Source organism: Pteropus vampyrus, unplaced genomic scaffold (assembly GCF_000151845.1).
Source record: "Pteropus vampyrus isolate Shadow unplaced genomic scaffold, Pvam_2.0 Scaffold6, whole genome shotgun sequence".
Taxonomy (NCBI): Eukaryota; Metazoa; Chordata; class Mammalia; order Chiroptera; family Pteropodidae; genus Pteropus; species Pteropus vampyrus.
In genome coordinates this window covers 4,658,220-4,678,612 of record NW_011888787.1, presented here as the reverse complement: position 1 = coordinate 4,678,612, position 20,393 = coordinate 4,658,220, and the positions used below count along the sequence as shown (strand labels likewise).

Here is a 20,393-nt window from a genome sequence, read left to right as displayed (position 1 = left end):
AAAGTGCCTTATTTTCTTGTATACCTCCATGCTTATTATTTTTCTTGCAAAAACTATTTGTAGGAATAATTTAAGACCTGCCTAGTATGTAGGTAACTTAAGTAAATGGGAATCCTTCCAGGAGAAAATTTTGTTATGTGCCTAGTGGCTCTACCTGTCTGGCATAATCTTAAGTCATTTTCAAGGCTTGAGGTTCCTTGGACCAGTCAGGTGATATGAACCTGGGCTGAAGATCTCCTTGGTTTACTTTTGCTGCCTCCTTACATGAAGAATGCCCCAGTTTATTGTACAAAGGTCTAATTCTTAGACTTTCAACCTTATGTAGTCTTTGGTTTTTCCTTTTCTTTTTCTCACCCCATCATAATTTCAAATCAAAAGTTCAATTTTGCCAGGATCTGCAAATGTCTTCTGGGCAAAAGCAAGTTCTGTGCTTATCTTATGTTTCTAGGTTACTATTTTTCTTTTACTTTTGACCTGGTAATTTCTTATTTTATCAGGAGTTTAATGATTTTTTTTAATATTCTTAGTATTTGATCCTGAATTTTTATTGCTTTAGAGGAATGTTTGAATGACATACCTCATCCATTACCTCAATGGACTTTTCATTTTATTTATATAATTTCAAGAAGTTTTATTTAGTTTATGGGCATCTTCCTTATCTCTTTTAGTTTTTAAGGATTGATATAATATGTTTTTCTTAAAATGCACCAGTAGTAATTCTAACATCTGAAATCTTTGCAGGTCCAAGTCTGCCTTTTGTTCATTCTTCTGACTGCTTATGGTGCTTTGTATCCTCATGTGATTTTTGATTATGAAGTTATAACTTCATCTGTAGAAGTTTTTTAAGGCCTGGATTGCAAGTATATTTTTATAGAGAAAATTTGCCTTGGCAGCTTGTGGAATTTAGGGGGAACTTAGGGGCACTTCAAATTAAGTGTTGGCTTGGAGCTTTTTAAGACATTATAGCAGCATATATTCAATTCCCACACGTGCCTAAGGACTAGTTTTTGATTATGATTTTTTAGAGGAGACATTTATTACCAGACTTTGATAAATAGCATCATAGTGGGCACCACAGTGTTCAGTTGTCATTTCCCTCTCTCCAAATTTACTTTCCCTATTTTTTTTTTCAGAGTTGGACTACTAGCCCTTTCATTTCTACACGGATTTTTCAGAATGGAATTTTAAAAAATGTTATCGTGAAAGCTCATTTTATTGCTCAACATACTTTATTGTTTTCAAGACTTATGAAGCATACACCTTTCAGCAAGTTAAATAAATCTTTATGACTTTGTCCTTATTTTCTTTTTAATCATATATGCTGCGATTCCTCCGTCATACTTTTTTTGAATGCTATTGAAATACATTTCCTTTAGACCCCAGAATGCATCATGTTCTCTTCCATATTTTGCCTTTGTACATGCTTTTTCACCTGTCTGTAGTTTTGTCCCCCAACTCCCATTACTCATGTTAATTCTTACTGGCTTTTAAATGTTTCAACTCAGTTATCACTTTCTGGAAGCCTTCCTTGAACTTTTCCTTTCTATGGCTGTCTCCCCTTACTTCTAACCCTTAATGATCCTATTTGGCTTAGTTGCCCCCTTATGTATATTCCCAGAACTTCTAGTGAATACCCATTAGCACTTATTGATTATTTGTTTGTCTGACCAAGTATATTGTAAATACCATGAATTTTAAGGTTCAGTTTATAGCATATACCATCATCATCCTAATAGTATTTAACATTTATTGACTATATGCTAGACATTGTGGTTAAACATCTTAATTTGCATTATCTTGTCTAATCCTAACAGCAACCCTCAAGATATGAGTAACTGTCATCATTCTTATTTTCCATTGGAAAAAGTAGAGTCAGACTGGTTAAGTATGTTTAAGGCTAGATAGCTAGTCAGAGGAAATAGAATACTTTGAACCCAGGGAAGAGCATGGACTTCTTTTTACCCTCTAGTGTTTTTATGACTTCTGAAAGTGAACACACATTTAAGTCTTTAACCTATTTTGAGGTTATTTTTGTATATGGTGAAGATAATTATCCAGTTGAATTTTTTTTGCATGTGTCTGTCCAACTTTCCAAACACCACTTAAAGAAGAGAGCGTCATTACGGGAGTGTATATTTTTACCTCTTTTGTCATCAATTTCTTGTCCATATAAGCAAGGGTTTATTTCTGGGCTCTCTATTCTGTTTCGTTGATCTATGTGTTTGTTTTCTTGCCTGTACCATACTGTTTTGATTATTATAGCTTTGTAGTGTAGTTTGAGATCAGGGAATGTGATACCTCCAACTTTGTTCTTCATTCTCAAGATTGCTTTGGCTTTTTGGAATCTTTTGTAGTTCCATATAAATTTCAAGATTGTTTTTTCTAGTTCTGAGAAGAACAACATTGGTATTTTGAAAGGAATTGCACTGACTCTGTAGATCACTTTGGGTAGTATGATCATTTTAACAATATCAATCCTTTCAATCCACGAGCATGGTATATCTTTCCATTTTGTCTTCAATTTCTTTTCTTCAGTGTCATAGTTTTCATAGTACAAGTCTTTCACCTCCTAGGTTAAGTTTATTCCTAGGTACTTTATTATTTTTTTTATGCAATTGAAAATAGGATTGTTGCTTCCTTTCTCCTTCTGATTGTTCATTATTAGCATATAGGAACACAACATATTTCTGTATATTAATTTCGTATCCTACTACTCTACTGAATTTTTTCAAGCAAAGGAAACAAAAGCAAAAATAAGCAAATGAGACTACATATAACTGAAAAACCTTCAGTGAAGGAAACCTTCAACTAAACAAAAAGGCAACCTACTGAATGGAAAAACCTACTCTCAATGATATATCTGATAAGGTGTTGATATCTAAAATATATAAGAAACTCATACAACTCAATATTAAAAAAATAAACAATCTGATTGAAAAATGGGCAGAGGGTATGAAAAGACATTTCACCAGAGAAGACATACGTATGGCCAACAGACATGAAAAGCTGCTTAACACCACTAATAATTAGTGGTGTTAATCAAAACCAGAATGAGCTACGACCTCACACCAGTCAGAATGCCTGTTATCAAAATGTCAACAAATAACGTGTTGGCAAAGATGTGGAGAAAAGGGATCCTTTGTGCACTGTTGCTGGGACTGCGAGTTGGTGCAGCTCCTATGGAAAATAGTATGGAGATGCCTCAAAAAACTAAAAATAGATACCATATGACCTAGCAATTCCACTTCTGGGTATTTATCCAAAGAAAAATGAAAACACTAAATTGAAAAGATATATGCACCCCTATGTTCATTGCAGCACTATTTATAATAGCCAAGATATGGAAGCAACCTAAATGTCCCCATCAATAGATGAATGGATAAAGAAAATGTGGTATACACACACACACACACACACACACACACACACACACACAATGGAATATTATACAGTAATAAAAAAGAAGAATCTTGCCATTTGCAACAAAATGGATGGATCTAGAGAATATTATGCTAAGTTAAATATGCCAGGCAGAGAAAAACAAATACCATATGGTTTCACTTATATGTGGAATCAAAAACAAAACAAAACAAAACAAAAACCCCAAACAAAACAGAAATGGATTCATAGAAACAGAGCAGAGGGATGGTTATCAGAAGGGTGGGGGTGGGAGGATGGGTGAAAAGGGAAAGGGAATGTAGTCAATATTGTGATAAGTTTACACAGTGATAGATGATTACTAGAATTATGGAGTTAATCATATTATAGGATATAAAAGTGTCAAATCACTCTATTGTACACCCGAAGCTCATTTAACATATAAGATTGTGTACCAACTATACCTAAAAAAGAAATTTAAAAAAGTGAATGCACACATATAAAGCACAGAAATTAGTACTTGACATTTAGTATTTAGTAAACATTAGGTATTGAGTGGAGTTGAAAACTTTTAAAAAGAATATTTAAATAAATATATTTTAGATAATTTAAAAATCAAAATAGCAATAATGAAAAAATCATGAATAATTTCCCCATTAGGAAATAAATTACTTTTAATATTTTTGTGTGTATTCTTTGATATGCACTGTTTATATAAGTACTGTTTTTAACACCCTTTTCTATGATATTTTATAAATAAATAAATAATGAAGTATCATCTTTACAGTGATTATGTTACGCATTGTGTGTATGTACTACCATAATCTATTTCCTGTTGGATATTTAGCTTGTTTCCAATATTTAGCTATTATTAAAAAATGTACACTGAAAATCCTTAGATATTTATTTACTTTTGAGTGGTTGGGAGATAATAATCTTGAGTAGTCAGTAAAAGTTGATGATGACTGATATAAGTGCATCTGTATTTGTGTAATTCTTCCTCATTTTGGAGTATCTAATGGAGAAAAAAATGTAATTGTTACAAATAATTTGTTTTCTTGGTATGTATTTTTTATTAAGTACTACCTATCTACCTCTTTTTCTTTCAGAATTACAGAATGACATCTTAAAAGAATCAAATGAGAAGAAAGATTATTTGACATCAGAACTAGAAGATTCTAAAATGTCTTTGCAAATAAATATGGTATGATTTAAAAACTGATTAGTGTGTGATAAGTGTCACATTTTCCATCAGTCAACAAATATTTATCAAATGATAATACTATGTAAAAGGACTCAGAGCTTCACATAGAGAGGATACAATCCAAGTCTCCGAAATGCTTATAGTGTAGTCAGAGACATTGGATAAAAACACATCAAAAGTATAACAAATACAAGACCATGCTAGATACCAACAATGTGATTCAGGAAAAATTACTACAGTTCTAAGAACTGAAAGAACACTATGTGCCGGATTGGCTAGGAAGATTTCATGGAGAGATTGGAACTATAGGTTGGCTTTGGAGGAATGGTGAATTGAAATAAGAGTAGTGAGTGACATTACAGATTGGCCAGTGTTGGGTCGTGGAGAGGAGTGAGAGGAAACGGAGGGAGGGACAGCAAATTACAGAAGAGGATGAGTTCAGCTTTTTTTCTTAAGACCCTGGGATCATAGCTTTTGTTTTGTACTTTTTCCTTTAGAGTACTCAAAAGGCTTTAGAGGAAGATTTACAGATAGCAACAAAAAAAATATATCAACTCACTGGAGAAAAAGAAGCTCAAATGGAAGAATTTAATAAAGCTAAAGCTGCTCATGCATTTGTGGCTACTGAACTTAAAACTACTGTCTGCCACTTGAAAGAATTATTGACAACAGAACATCAAAGGTAAAAATATTTCTTATTTAGCTGAGTAAAAACAATTTACTTCTAATATTCAGTGCTATTTTCTATTCATTGTCAACTGACTTGTAATATCTATAACAACTATAACCAAGTCTTTTTTTAATGTATAAAGTGGGAATACATTTTAAACGTTTGTATTGGGTAGGTATCCTAGGAAAAGATAGCAGGTATTCTCTAGGATAGTTCCTATACTGGCGTTGCCATAGAGTCAAGCTAAAATAGGCTGATAAGTGATGATGCACTGATATGACATATTTAATTAAACTGTGGATTATTCTTAGCTTCATAGAAATACTTCCAATGGGGAAGTGAAATTTATTTTGCTGGGTTCTGTAACCTTTCTGATTTATAAAATTAGTAACTGGCCTGGTACAAAGTAGGTACTCACATTTTTATTAAATTAATGAATTAATGAATATGATTAACTGCATATAAAATAAACTGTTCATTTGCATTTCATCTAAATAACAGTTTGTCTAAAACTTGAGTTAAAAACTTACTGTTTTTCACTACTTTTTATTAAGGAAAAATTCATGTAAAGTTGTGTTATGAGGTCTAGGTAATTAATTTTTGTCTCATTAGCATTAGGATTAATTAAACAAGGTGAAAGAGAAACAGAAGTTTTTCTCTGAAGTCATGACCTGGCCTAGCAGTGTTTTTTCTCTGCTGCTTGTGGATGGTGAAGTAAGAAAAGCTAGTTTTTCTAGCTCAGCTAATCTTGATTGACCCATCCACCTGATTTACTAATTTTAAGATTATAAGTGACCTTAGATATCATCTGTATCAATTACCTCAGTTTTATAGACAAGGAAACGGAAAGCCAGAGGAGTTAAGCAAATTGCACAAGTTTTCATATTTATATCGTTCCTAAGGCAGAATTCAATATAACAGTAGTTATATACTCAGTCTCTCTCAAAGTTTTAGGACGTGTTAATTTGATTATCATCATAGCCAAAATATAAATTGTGACCACAAGCTTTAAGGTTTTATGGAGGTTTAATTACTATGCACCTATGTCTTTATAATAGTAATACTTTATTTTGAAATGTTACACTATCTGGCATAGAGTAGGTGCTCGAAAAATGTTTAATAATTGAGTGAGTCTACGTTAGGATATATTGTTGCTAAATTGCACCAATTTTAGTTACTAGACAAAATCTGACTAAAAGAATATTTACATTGTAAACTAATAATATATTTTACAAGATTGGAAAAAAGCGAAGATCAGTTGAAAATACTTACCGTGGAGCTTCAGAAGAAATCGAGCGAATTGGGTAAGATTTAGAGAATAATATGTGTACATTATAATATTGGCCAATTATAAAAACATAAATACCATTTCAGAATAAAATATAGTTTTCCCTCTGTCATTTACCAATAGTGATTATTTATTTTATTTTTCAAAGATAGAAAGACTATTCACTTTTATTATGCAATTCATAGATATCTAGAAGTATAAGGAGCTTAAGAGATGTTTCTAGTCAATTTTCCTTATTTTAGGATTCAGAGGTCTTAATAATCTTAGTGAGAAATGTCTGTTACATTTTAATTTTAAAATTTCATTGATTAGTCATGTTGGATTATGAGCTATTTATAGGAACATGTGATCCTATTTTATCATAAGATGTTATTACTATTCAGCAACTCTCATGGCCAAAAGAGATAGAAGTTCTATAGTTATTTTGTGAATTTATTACCATTTAGTTAGATAATTCTAACAACTCTGTGCTTTATATTTACAAATCTTCATATCTACAAATGTGGAGAAATATAAAGATGTAAAAACTTTTTTCCAATGTAGGTGAATTATTTTTGTAAATTAAAATAATTCATGAATTGGCAGGTGTTTTTCTAGAATATCCCCATAACTTTCCATAAGCTTTATTATAAGCTTTGAATACTTGTGTAATTAAAATAATGATATTTTAAAATGTGATATTTCCACACTGAGTTATTTGGTTGACCTTTTAAATGCTATTTATACTTTTCCTTTTGTAATGCTTAATTTTATACTACAGACTAGACTAGCCTTTAAACATCAAAAATTGCACTATCCAGTGATACATAATTTAATTATTTTATGTTACAATGGTCATAAATGCATTTTTAATCCAATTTTTAGATCTTCCTTCAGAGCTTAAAGTATTGTTCTACCTCACTGCATATATCTTTCTTTAGAATTGTTCAATTGAATATTGTAGCCTAAGGAATACTTTTAGTCCTTCAAATATCTTTAATGGATATTTATTTGTAACAATTCAGTCTGATATTGAAATTAAGTGACTGTTATTGTCATATTTCAAAATCAAATGCATAATGTGATTTTTCTCATACTAATATATTATTCTAGCACTGTGGAGCAGTTATATATGTGCTTCTTAGCATTATCTTAAGTGCTGTGGAAACATAAACAAGAAAATACCATGCTCTTGAGAAACCTGTATTGTGGGAGAAAGGTTGGACCCGTAAACCATTATACAGCAATGTTTCTAAAATGAAGGGGTGGGAACAAGAATTCTATTAGAAGGGAAATAAATATTAGGACTTCTATTTCTATTTATTTATATGTTCTACACATGTTTTGTAATGAATAAAATCACAATACACATTTATATTTCACAAATTTACATGTTCTACACATGTTTTGTAATGAATAAAATCACAATACACATTTATATTTTACAAATAAAATATAAATATATATTTGCATTTATGCACATTTATATATTTGGGGTGAATGCTCAGAGATTTCTTATTGATGGAGATATGTTAATGTTGATAACAAGAGGAAGCCAAAGGTATTGATGTAGACTGCATAATTGGAAAAGGTATATTTTTATTTAATAGAAGAGGTAGATTTTAAAAGTAGACTTTAAGGAATAGAGAGGATTCTGATGGTTTTAGAGAATGATGGGGTGTGGAAAGCATTATGTATAGGAGAGTAGCATTAACAATAATGTAAGCACTTAACATTAATTTCTTTCTTTCTTTGGCTAATGGTATACAGTAGTTCTCAAAACCAAAAATCTTGGAGGATTTCTGTATTATTCTTCCCCCTTTACCTTTCACTTCTAATTCAGATTATTCAGTGCTGTTGTTTCTAACTCTTAATATCTAGCTCATAAAATTTAACTAATCTAACTTTGACTCTTTCTCTTTTTCTTCCTCTCCACAGACCTAGACCAAGTCAGGTCTTCATTTCCTCTTTCCTGGTTTTTAGAGTTTCAAGCACATTCTCTTAGCCTAGCAGAGGGGGGATGCATGTGAGCAACATAATGGAACACAAGTTGTATTTGGCAGATAATCGGCAAACCATACTTCATGTTACCGTCATTTGTTTTCCTCTTAGTTCACGCTTGTTGTATTTACTAGGCTTCTATTTGCTTTGTCTTTCTTTCATTAACCTTCTTTCTTACTGCAATAGCCCTCATTCTTATTCGTTTCCTTGCTATACTTTGCATTCTTTCTTGATTGTATTTCTTAGGCTTACATCTTGGTTAGAGTATTCATCCATCTGCCCCCATTGTTCCCTCAGCAGTCTCAGTCACTGACTCATCCTAAGATCACTTTTTTTCTGTGTATTTCTCAGATACAGCTTGCTCTACCCCCTTTCTTATACCTTGACAATAGGTCTGGACCAGACATCTTTTACTGGAACTAATAGCTGTAGCTTGATAATCCACCTTTTTGTTTCTAATATCATCTACCGTTTGTTCTTTCTTTGCACTGATGCTACGGTGTTCTTTTAAAATTACAAATCTGACTATTTTGTGTTGCAAATTTAAGAGCCATTTTATTGCTCAAGTTCAAACTTTTAAAATATCAGCTATCTTCTCATTGCTCATTTAAAGAGAGAGGGTAGTGCATTCCAAGTTAGTTAAAACCAACTTTTAATACAAAATCTTGGTGAAATAATTTTTTTGCAATTTCTTTACTTGGTACAGTTTGCTTCTTCATGCATCTCCTATCTTGAATTCAATCTGATACTGCTCTAAATTGCTCCTGTGATCACCTTTCTATGTTTGTACCTGTGTTTGCTTTCTCTCTGGTTATGTAACAGATTTTCCCTTTAGTATTTTCTGTTGTTGCTGCCGCTGCTTATTATTAATCTATTGATATTATATAATATAATGTGCATTTAGACTTAGATGTTTATTCTTCAATTAGTTTTGGATATATAATTAGGATCATAACAGACATGGTCTTTTTTCTCATGAGATCTACTTGGGGAGACATAAAATAATTGCAAATAATATTTAATTACAAATTGGGATAAATGCTATGAAGGAAATGAAAATGATGCGATGTAAGAAAATAATAGGGCCTAATTTAGATTTGGCAATCAGGGATGGCCTTCAACTGAGACCTAAAAAATAAGTGAGATTTAGTTAGTTACAACATGTGAGTTGGAGAGAGCTTTTCAGTCAGAGGGAAAAGCACATAGAAATGCTCTGAGTGTGAAGGAGCTTGGTCAATTCAAGTAACTGAATGAAAACCTTTGTGACTGAGTGTAAGAACTCACATGTAAAAGGGAATGAAATGAGTTTAGGCCAAATTGGATAGGGCCAAGGAAAGAATTTTGATTTTATTCTAACAACTAAGGAAAACTGTTGAATGATTTTAAGTAGAGGAATGACATGGTCTGGTTTATGTTTTTAAAGGGTTGCTGTAACTTCTGTATGGCAGGTAAAATTGGTGGTGGGTGGGGAGTTCTGGTAGTGAGTAGAATTAGAACAATCCAAATAGAACAAGGTTTGGAAAACCAAAGGGAGAAAAGTAGAGTGGTTAATAGTATCAAATTCCAGAAGGCTCCACAATAATGAGGACTAAGAATTGCACCACAAGGTTCTCTTACATCAACCGCCTACGAGTTGCACTGTAAGAAGCAACAACCTCTCTCCTTCCTCTTACCTGTCTGCTCGGCAGCTGCAAAGCAGCAACCATGCATGAGTTCCTCTCCATCCATGTTGGCCAGGCTGGTGTCCAGATTGGCACTGACTGCTGAGAGCTCTACTGACTGGAACATGGCATCCAGCCTGACGGCCAAGTGATAAGACCATTGTAAGGGGTAGATAACTCCTTCATCATGTTCTTCGGTGAGACAGGCGCTGGCAAGCATGTGCCTAGGGCAGTGTTTGTAGACCTGAAACCCATGGTCATTCATGGAGTTCACACTGGCACCTACCGCCAGCTCACCCCGCCCCTCTGTCCCAAGCAGCTCATCACAGGCAAGGAAGATGCTACCAGTAACTATGCTCATGGGCACTCTGCCATCGGCAAGGAAATCATTGGCCTTGTCTTGGACCAATTTGGGAGCTGGCTGACCAGTGAACAGGTCTTCAGGCCTTCTGGGTTTTCTACAGCTTTGGTTGGGGATCTGGTTCTGTGTTCACCTCCCTGCTGATGGAACGTCTCTCTGTCTATTATGGCAAGAAGTCTAAGCTGGAGTTCTCCATTTACCCAGCCCCTCAGGTCGCACAGCTGTAATTGTACCCTACAACTCCATCCTCAGCACCCATACCACCCTGGAGCACTCTGTGCCTTCGTGGTTGACAGCGAGGCCATCTATGACATCTGTCATGGAAACCTCGATATTGAGCGCCCAACCTACACTAACTTGAATAGATTGATAGCTCAAATTGTATCCTTCAGCACTGCTTCCCGGAGATCTGATGGAGCCCTGAATGTTGATCTGACAATTCCAGACCAACCTGGTGCCCTATGCCTGCATCCACTTCCCTCTGTCCACGTGTGCCCCTGTCATCTCTGCTGAGAAAGCCTACCATGAACAGCTTTCTGTAGTGGAGGTCACCAGTGCATGCTTTGAGCCGACCAACCAGATGGCGAAATGTGACCCTTGCTACAGTAAATACATGGCTTGCTGCCTGCTGTACCATGGGGACTTGCTTCCCAAAGATGTCAATGCTGCCATTGCCACCAAGACCAGCACAGCATCCAGTTTGTGGACTGGTGCCCCACTGGCTTTGATTACCAGCCTCCCACTGTGGTACCTGGTGGAGACCTGGCCATAGTACAGTGAGCTGTGTGCGTGCTGAGCAATACCACAGCTATTGCTGAGGCCTGGGCTTGCCTGGACCACAAGTTTGACCTGACATGTACCAAGCGTGCCTTTGTTCACTGGTATGTGGATGAGGGCATGGAGAAAAGAGAGTTGTCTGTGGTCCATGAGGACATGGCTACCCTTGAGAAGGTTGGTGTGGATTCTGTTAAGGAGAAGGTGAGGAAGGAGGAGAGCAATATTAAAGTTAAAATGTCACAAAGATGCTACTTTTACAGGGAAACTTATTCTGTTTTAATCATTGAAAAGTTGTAATCTAATTAGTTAATTTGTATGTAGCAGTGTATACTCTCATATACAATTACTGGCCCGTGCTTTAAAACACAGTGCTTTGTTACAGACCCAATGTGTCCATTTCTCTGATGGGTTTGAATAAAGTATTCCGTCTTAAATGGGGGAAAAAAGAATTGCACCAAAAATGGTTATTGGTGATCTTTGAGGTCATCGTTTTACTGACCTCATGGAGATAGGCATTGATTTTACATGAGGTTAAGAAAGCAACTTGTAGATAAACAGGAATTTGCAAACAAAAAAAAATTTGACGGTAGTAAGAAAGGGCAGAAAGATAAATCAGATACTTTTATATTCATATAGATGTTTAGATGTGATGGAGGTCATTAAAAATTTTTCTACAGAGAGTCAGTGGACATGAGTAATATAGTAACTAAAGTCTTAGAGGAGATGGGAATGTCCAGATCCAGAGTACAATGGTCAGAGTTAGCTTGTGTTAAGTGGATCACTTTTTTAAAGTTTGGAGTGAAGATTAAGAGGCCAGATGTTTAGATAGTGATGAGTTTAAGGCAAATGTACATGCTGAGTGACCTCATTCCAAATATAGTTTAGATAGATAGATCACTTATTTTTTTTAATGAACTTTGGGCTCATTTGATGGTATAATTAACTTTGTAGAAACATTATTAAGATTTATCCATTATTATTTTGATATGGTTCTATGGATTTCCTCTATGTTTTATGGTACTCTAGTTGCATTAATCCATCTCTTAGTTTTTTCCTTTCAAAAGATATTCTTATTTCTTGTCTTGCCTATACTTTTAATCCAATTTTTAACACATTTATGTGCTTTTGCTTATTTTAGAAGAGATGACTAAGTTTAAAAATAACAAAGAAGTAGAACTGGAAGAATTGAAAAAAATCTTGGTAAGTTTATAGTTTCTCTTATTAATATATAGCAATTACTTTTCAAATCCACTGACTTAGACTCTCACACTATAGATGTTTTAAGCTAGTTTTTTTTTTAGCTAAATATAAAAAAAATTACATTTGGTTTTCAGGTAAGCCACATTCTTATCTGTACTAATTTTTATACATCTTGGTAACTGTTCTGGTGTCTTTATACTCTTTGAACATGTGTTAGCAGTACATTCAAATAAGATCAAACATGCGTGTTATGTAGCTGATTATAAATTTTGTGTGTCTTTGATACCTTTGAGCCACACAGCTGCAATTTTGAGATAAATGTGTATGATACATATTCAGTACCTAGCTTTAGAGTTCTGGTAGAATCATGTTTAATGAAATCGTTAGGATAAGGCTTCCTTATATTTTAATTGATTACAATGTGTAGAGAGAGCATAGGTTGGCAAACTTTTTTTTTTGTAAAGGATTAGATTGGAAATATTTTAGGCATTGGGGGCTATATACAGAATGTTAAATCTCTGCTTCTACCCCTTTTATGCCCCTACTCTCTTCCATGTCTTCTTTCTTATTTTTAACAACCTTATAAAAATATAAAATCATTCTTAGGTCAAAGGCCTATGAAAAGAGACTGCAAGCTGATTTTGTCCTGCAGGCTGTAGTTTGCCAACTCTTGCTATAGAAGACAATATTGTTTATGATTATAATTATTTAATTTTGAGTTTAACCTATCACATCTCTACCTGATTTTACAACTCTTAATTCTTCCATCTCTTGATAAGTAATTTTCTCAAATGCTTATCCTTTCTGCATTAAATTGCTTTTGCACAAACTCTTATAAATAATAATGTTTACATTGCTTTCAAATTTGATAATGGATACTTATGCTTTGTCTCTGCTTAAATATCAATTTTTTAGGAAATCTCTCTTGATATGCTTAGCTAGTTTAAGTCTTAGTAAGGCTTGTTCCTATAGCACCCTGAACTTTTCCTTTTACAGCACTTATCACAAATGAAATTATTTTTGGTATAATTATTTAATGCTTTATTTACCCTTTAGACTCTCCCTTACTTAGCACAGTAGATGGCACATAGTAGGTGCTCAGTGAATAAATAGTAGAATAAATGTATGCTCCAATAAAGTTTAAGAACCTGTGTCCTATTTACCCTGTAATGTCAACACAGTCACTGATACTTTGTAAGCACTTTATAAATAATTGTCCAATGAGTAAATACTAAAGCATTGTTTTACTATAAGGATTCACTCCTATACAGAGAAGGATTGGTTTAGGGTTTTGTTATATTTGAACAGCAATAGAGCATAATTAATTTCTTGGTCCTTAGAATCATAATGCTTTGATTGATGTTCAGCTCTTTACTTATCTGGATGACCTAGTGCAGTTTTCTTAATTTCTGGATGCTTCAGTTTTTTATTAGTGAAATTGGGAAAATACAGACCTCATGGGTGGTTGTGAGGGTTAAATAAGATAATACATTTACTCATTTAACAAACGTTTGTTGAGTTCCTATTATGTTATATCTGAGGATGCAAATGGATGCATATTCTGCTTTCATGGAGTTACAGTCATGAAATAACCACACAAATACAAGCAGTCATTCAAAGGTAATATTAAAATGGTGATAAGGGCAATAAAGGATTAGGTCACAACACTATGAGGCCTATAATAAAAGGATTTGAGCTACTTAGAGAGGTCAGGAGAGGCTTTTTTTTTTTTTTTTAAAGTAAAGATTGAACTGATATCTAGAGAAGAAAAGGAAGAGCTTATCAAGCAGAGGAAATATTCTGAGCAAAGGTGCTTTGATGGGAAGGAGCATGGTGAGTACAACATGAAGTGAAAGAAGAGTGTAGTGCAATGTGAGGCTGGAGAGTTGGGTAGAAGGAGCCTGGCAGTTCATGGCCTTGAAAGTCACATCAAGAGAATTTCTTATTTATCCTAAGATGAATGGGAAATTCTAAAGAATTTCAGCAGGGAGTGACTTGCTCAGATTTGCATTTTGAAAAGCTCATTTGGCTTGCAGTGTGGAGAACAGTATATTAAGATAGAACAGTTAAGACAATCATAGTAGTCAGAGGAGAAATGAATATAATTTAGGCTGGGAGGTGGTATAGTAGTGGGAAAAAGTGGGTGTTTTTGAGAGAGATTTATGATTTAAATACTTTGGATTGATGTTGGGTGATATTACCATTTGTTGAAAAGGCTCTCCTTTTTCCATTGAGTCGCTTTTGCACATTTACAAAGTATCAGTTGGCCTTGTTTGTGTGGGTCTATTTCTGTACTATTTCTGTTTTCTTTGATCTATTTGCCTATCCATTCACCAGTGTATCAATGTCTTGATTCCCGTAGCTTTGTATTAAGACTTATATTTGGATATTGTGATTCTTCTAGCTTTATTATTATTTTTCAGAATAGTTTTAACTATTCTAGTTCCTTTACTTTTCCATGTAAAGTTTAGAATCAGCTTGTCTATAAGAAAATCTTACTGGAATTTTGATTGGAGTTGTGTGAAATCTATAGATCAAGTTGGATTGGATTGATATTACTATGTCGAATCTTCTAATACATGAACATGATGTCTATCTCCATTTATATAGAGCCTGATTGATCCTCTCAGTAGTATTTTGTAGTTTTCAGCACACAGATCCTGTACATGTTATGTTATATTAATGCTTAAATATTTATTTTTAAAGGTATTTAAAATAATATTTAAAAATATTTTTCCAATTTTACATTGCTAGTAGATGGGAATATGACTACTTTATGCATTGACCTCGTATCTGCAATCTCGCTAAATTTAAATTCACCTATTCTAACAGTTTTATTTTTCAAATTTCTTAAAATTTTTTGTATAGACAATTGTGTCTGCAAATAGGGACAGTTATATTTATTTTTTTCTTATCTAACTGCACTGGCTGAGACTTCCAGTGTGACATTGAATAGGGGTAATGAACATGTACATCTTTGATGTCTTGATTCTAAGGGACATCATTCATTGTTTTACCATTAAGTATGATGTTAGTTGTATATTTTTTGTAGAAGTTCCCTTCCATTCCTAGTCGTTGAGACTTTTTATTATGAATCTATGTTGAATTTTGTCAGATGCTTTTTCTGTGTCAATCGCTATGATCCTGTGTTTTATCTTTATACTGTTAATATGGTGTATTACGTTGATTGATTTTTCAAATACTGAACCATCCTTGCATTTCAGGATATATCCCACTGGTATGGTGTATTATTCGTTTTCTATGTTGTTGAATTGGTCTTGTTAATATTTTGTTAAGAATTTTTGTGTGTGTATGTTCATGAGAGTTATTGGTCTGTTGTTTTCTTTTCTTGGATGATCGTTTTTGTCTGGTTTTGGAATTGGCTAATTCTGGCCTTATAAAATGAGTTGGGAAGCATTTCTACTGTCTAGAAGAGATTGTGTAGAATTAGTGTTATATTTTTTTCCTTTAAATGTTTGGTAGAATTCTCAGTGAAATCATCTGGACCGAGAAATACCTTTTTGGCAAGATTTTTAACTATGAATTTAATTCCTTTCATTGTTATAGAACTATTAAAGATTTTGAAGTTTATGGTTTTTAAGGAATTAATCCATTTCACTGAAGTTGTCAACTTTCTGTGCATAGAGTTGTTTGTAGCATTCCCTGTTATCCTTTTAGTAAATTTTTACACTTTTTGAGCCATATGGTCTCTGTTGCAGCCATGCAACTTTGCTGTTTTGGTCAAAACATGTATAGGTAATACATAAATAAATAGATTGGCTATATTACAAGAAAGCTTTATTAAAAATAAGCAATGGCTGGATTTGGACTGTGGTCTGTGTGACCCTTGGTTGTCTAGAACGTTGGATTCAATTCTAGGTACCTTATTGAAGTTGATATATTGACAAAGTGAGCCCATCCTGTTGGAATGAGGTAATTTAAAACTATATCATAAGAATGATAATAAGAATTAAAGATTTTAGATAGTTAAGAAAAAAGTTAGGGAATGATGATAATACTTTTCAAATATTTATCAGTTATCATGTGAAAGAGGAGTTAGACTTCAATGTGATTAAGGAAGGCAGAACAATGACCATTGCATGAAAGTTATAGGGCAGCACATTTTTGTGCAATAGGACAAACAGAATTGATAGAATACTGAATGACTAATAAATGCTAATAAATTGGTGTGATTTATACTTAAGTTAAGGTTTGATTTCAATGACCTGTATGATTCTTTTTAAATAAGAAAATTCCAGGACTCTGTCCAATAAGTCCTCTGTTATCATATTTAGTTTTAGAATTTATTTAATAATGACTTGTTTTCTCTTTTTAAAAATAATTTACCCAAAGACAAACTCATAATCTTCACAACTTTATTTAGGCAGTTTGATTATTTTGAATATGTGTGTGCTTTGGGTGTCATGATTTGTTAATTTTCTTAAATAGGCAGAAAACCAAAAGCTTTTAGATGAAAAGAAACAATTTGAGAAGATTGCTGAAGAATTAAAAGGAACAGAACAAGAACTAACTGGTCTTCTCCAAACCAGAGAGGTTTGTTTAAAAAGGATACATTTTTCTTTCACATATTTTGTTAGTACAGATTTACAGAATAGATTATGGCATAGCTATTAACGTTATGAAAGATTTCTTCACAAAATTCCTTTTAAAAGTATGTGTTCCTGCTATATTTATTATGTTAATGATTGATTTAAAACACATCTAGAGAACCTCCCTCCACATTACATATAATGTGGGAGAGAAGGTCAGCATTTAAGATATCAATAGTATTTGCATAATGCAATGGCTTATAATAATTACATTTCTTGATATCTTGAGTATATCTTAATTGATACATTTAAAAGTGAGCCTTTATTAAGTTCTTAGTTTACAATAGTTTTTGTAGTGCTCATGTTATAATTTTAGAATGTTTTTTGTTTGAAAAAAGTATGTTTTCAGTCTATAACAGTATTATATTGTAATCATATTTTTATTATAGTAAGAACAGCTTAGTTTTTAAAATACTAATTTTATTAATACATTTCTTTTTAATAGTATAACATTTTAATGGAAATGAATTACTTAGTAGCATAAAAATGATAAACATTTTTTATAATAGGTAAATATAATTTTACTGGTTGAGCTTCAGAATTTTAAAGTGGAATTTACTTATGTTGCATTTGTCACTGCTTATTTTAAAATTATAATGGTTATGGCATTAAATCTACTTAAATTTAAAAAATTCAACATATTCTTACCAATTTTTCACGAAATGTATGACTTAATTCATAGAATGACTAAATTTTTTAAGTGAGAAAATTGTAAAGACATTTACTGTGGTTATATATGTTTATTTTCCAGAAAAAAATACATGATTTGGAAATACAATTAACTGCCATTGCGACAAGTGAACAGCACTATTCAAAACAGGTTAAAGAACTGAAAACTGAACTTGAAAATGAGAAGTATGTTTTCTGTCATAAAAAAACTATGTAGTCAATTCTTAAGCTTTCTGGTAGTTAATAAATTAGTAAATTATGTTAAATATTTATTCAGATGGGCTTAAAGTTGTATTTTATTCTTAAAGATCAAAATAATTTATCAAGTTTATTGCTTAGGGAAAACATATGTCATTGACGTAAAAAGAGATTACATCATAAAGCTGAGAACTGCTTTAGATGAGTATATTTTCTTGGAGATATTTGGTTTCTCATAAAAATAATAATTTATAGTTGTAACCAATTATTTTGGTTGTTTTGTTAAATTATTTCATAGGTTTGTATTGATGAAATGACAAAATACAAATTCATTTTTTATATTGTCCAAGTAGAATATTTAATCTAATGATTCACCTACTCAGTAAGTTTAATTACTAGAGAAAGTGGGAGGAAATAATTATTGTGTTATTACTCAGAGAGAAGTAAATTCAGATAATCTAGTGGTGAGCTTGATTTTTCCTTTTTGGTTTCTCAACTCTAGATAAAAATGAGAAATAAGCAGTTTACTCAGCATCTTATTTCTTTCCTTTCAGCTCCCGTTCCTTGCTTGTGGTTCCTTTTCAACAGTACTTTTTAAGGGGCTCTGGGTAAAATTAATCTATTAACCAAAATCCTTTTTAATGAATAGACTGATCATTTATTAATTTATGTTATCCTTGGTGTGTTTGCTTTTTCAATCTTTCATTTTTTAATGAAAACTTTTATGTACTTTTTGATGAATTTCCAATATTGTGAAGTAGGAAGAGATAATAGGTGCTCCTGAAATCATTCTGTAGAGCTACATATTCCCCTTCCTTCATTTAAAATTGATCCTGGTTACAACCAATAACTGCAGTAATCTCTTCCGGTGTAGAGCATTTGAGACATTGTAAGAGCAAGACGATATAAAAAATGAATTTGTATTTTGTCATTTCATAAATGTTTGAATAAAGGTTAAACTTAGTTTTCTTTATTTTAATTAAAATATTTTAATTAATAATAGTCATGCCTCACGTACTACTTTAAACAAATCACCAGAAGTTTGAGACAGTATCTAAGAGTCTACTAAAGAGAAAAAAATTATATGAGGAAAATAACATATCCTTCAAAATTTGTGGAAAAGTATGGGTAATGAGGTGTGGGGAATATGCAAGGAAATGTATGACATCTTGAAAAACTTATTATAGAAAAATTTCAAACATGTACAAAGTAGAATCAATAATGTAATGAACTAGAATGTACTTATCACCCAGCTTCAGGAATTATTAACTAATGGCCAAACTTATTTCATTTATACTCCCAGCCCTTTCTCCATTGTCCCTAAGATTATTTTGACTTAAATTTCACATCACGCAATTTCAAATGTAAATATTTTGGTATGACATGTTTTTTAAAAACAGGCTTAAGAATATTGAACTAACTGCAAGCTGCAACAAGCTTTCACTGGAGAATAAAGAACTAGCACAAGAAACAAGTGATATGGCCTTAGAGCTCAAGAAGCGGCAAGAAGATATTAATGTGAGTTGAAAAAAGTACCAGTGAGTTTTCTTATCTGTAAAATTAGGAGGTTAGAATAGATGACCTGTAAAGATTCTTTCAGCTTTAAAAGTCTGATGATGTTAGAGCTGATGCTTGTTTTAGAAGAAAAATATACATATTGATCTTAGATGGTCATGATGGGCAAAAGAATACAGAGGCTACTACCCATTGGTAATGTTAATCTATTTTCAGGCATCAACATTTTTATAAAGTATTTATTCATCGAGTATTTATTAAGTAAATTATATAAGACACTGTGGAGGATACAATGATGAATAAAATATCCTTCCTCTTTAGGAGCTTATAACTGAATAGAAAAACATAAATGCTCAAATAACTTAACAAAATAGTGTATGTGTTGCTTTGGGGATGAACTGTTATCTGAGTTTACAGGATGACTTCTGCCTAGGTAGAAGAGAAGGCTTTAGAGAGAATATAGCATTGATTTTAGCCTTAAAAGATGAATAATTATGAGTTCAGTAGGTAACAATGAGTGGAAAAGCAATTTTCCACAACAATATAAACAAAGTATACAAGTCTCAAGGATTACTGGAAAACAGCAAGTAAGACTTGTTTGGTTAGCTGCTGTATAGAGATTGTTAGTGCAATAAACTAAGGCTGAAAAGGTAGCACTATGCAAGTTAAATGGCCTATTCTTTTAATTTATATATAACTAAAAGAATTTTATACTGCTAAAGGTCTTAAATATTAATTTCAATTTTATATTTGTTGAAACAAAATAACATAAACAATATTAATTATTTCTTTAGAATAGCAAAAAGCAAGAAGAAAGAATGTTGAAACAAATAGAAAATCTGGAAGAAACAGGAACACAATTAAGGCAAGACTAACGAGTTA

General features: G+C 32.6%; 1 protein-coding gene and 1 pseudogene across 2 annotated transcripts in view; both read left to right on the top strand.

The window, feature by feature from the left end:
• The window catches only part of SYCP1 (synaptonemal complex protein 1), a 70,735-nt gene that overhangs the window by 16,340 nt on the left and 34,002 nt on the right, over positions 1-20,393 (top strand). For both annotated transcript variants that reach the window (XM_011366633.1, XM_011366625.1), the window contains exons 12-19: positions 4,488-4,582; positions 5,080-5,264; positions 6,489-6,556; positions 12,458-12,519; positions 16,969-17,073; positions 17,881-17,984; positions 19,397-19,514; positions 20,306-20,376. In XM_011366633.1, coding sequence (XP_011364935.1) covers positions 4,488-4,582; positions 5,080-5,264; positions 6,489-6,556; positions 12,458-12,519; positions 16,969-17,073; positions 17,881-17,984; positions 19,397-19,514; positions 20,306-20,376 — 808 coding nt within the window. The remainder of the gene's footprint in view (positions 1-4,487; positions 4,583-5,079; positions 5,265-6,488; positions 6,557-12,457; positions 12,520-16,968; positions 17,074-17,880; positions 17,985-19,396; positions 19,515-20,305; positions 20,377-20,393) is intronic.
• Positions 10,203-11,546, top strand: LOC105296502 (annotated as a pseudogene).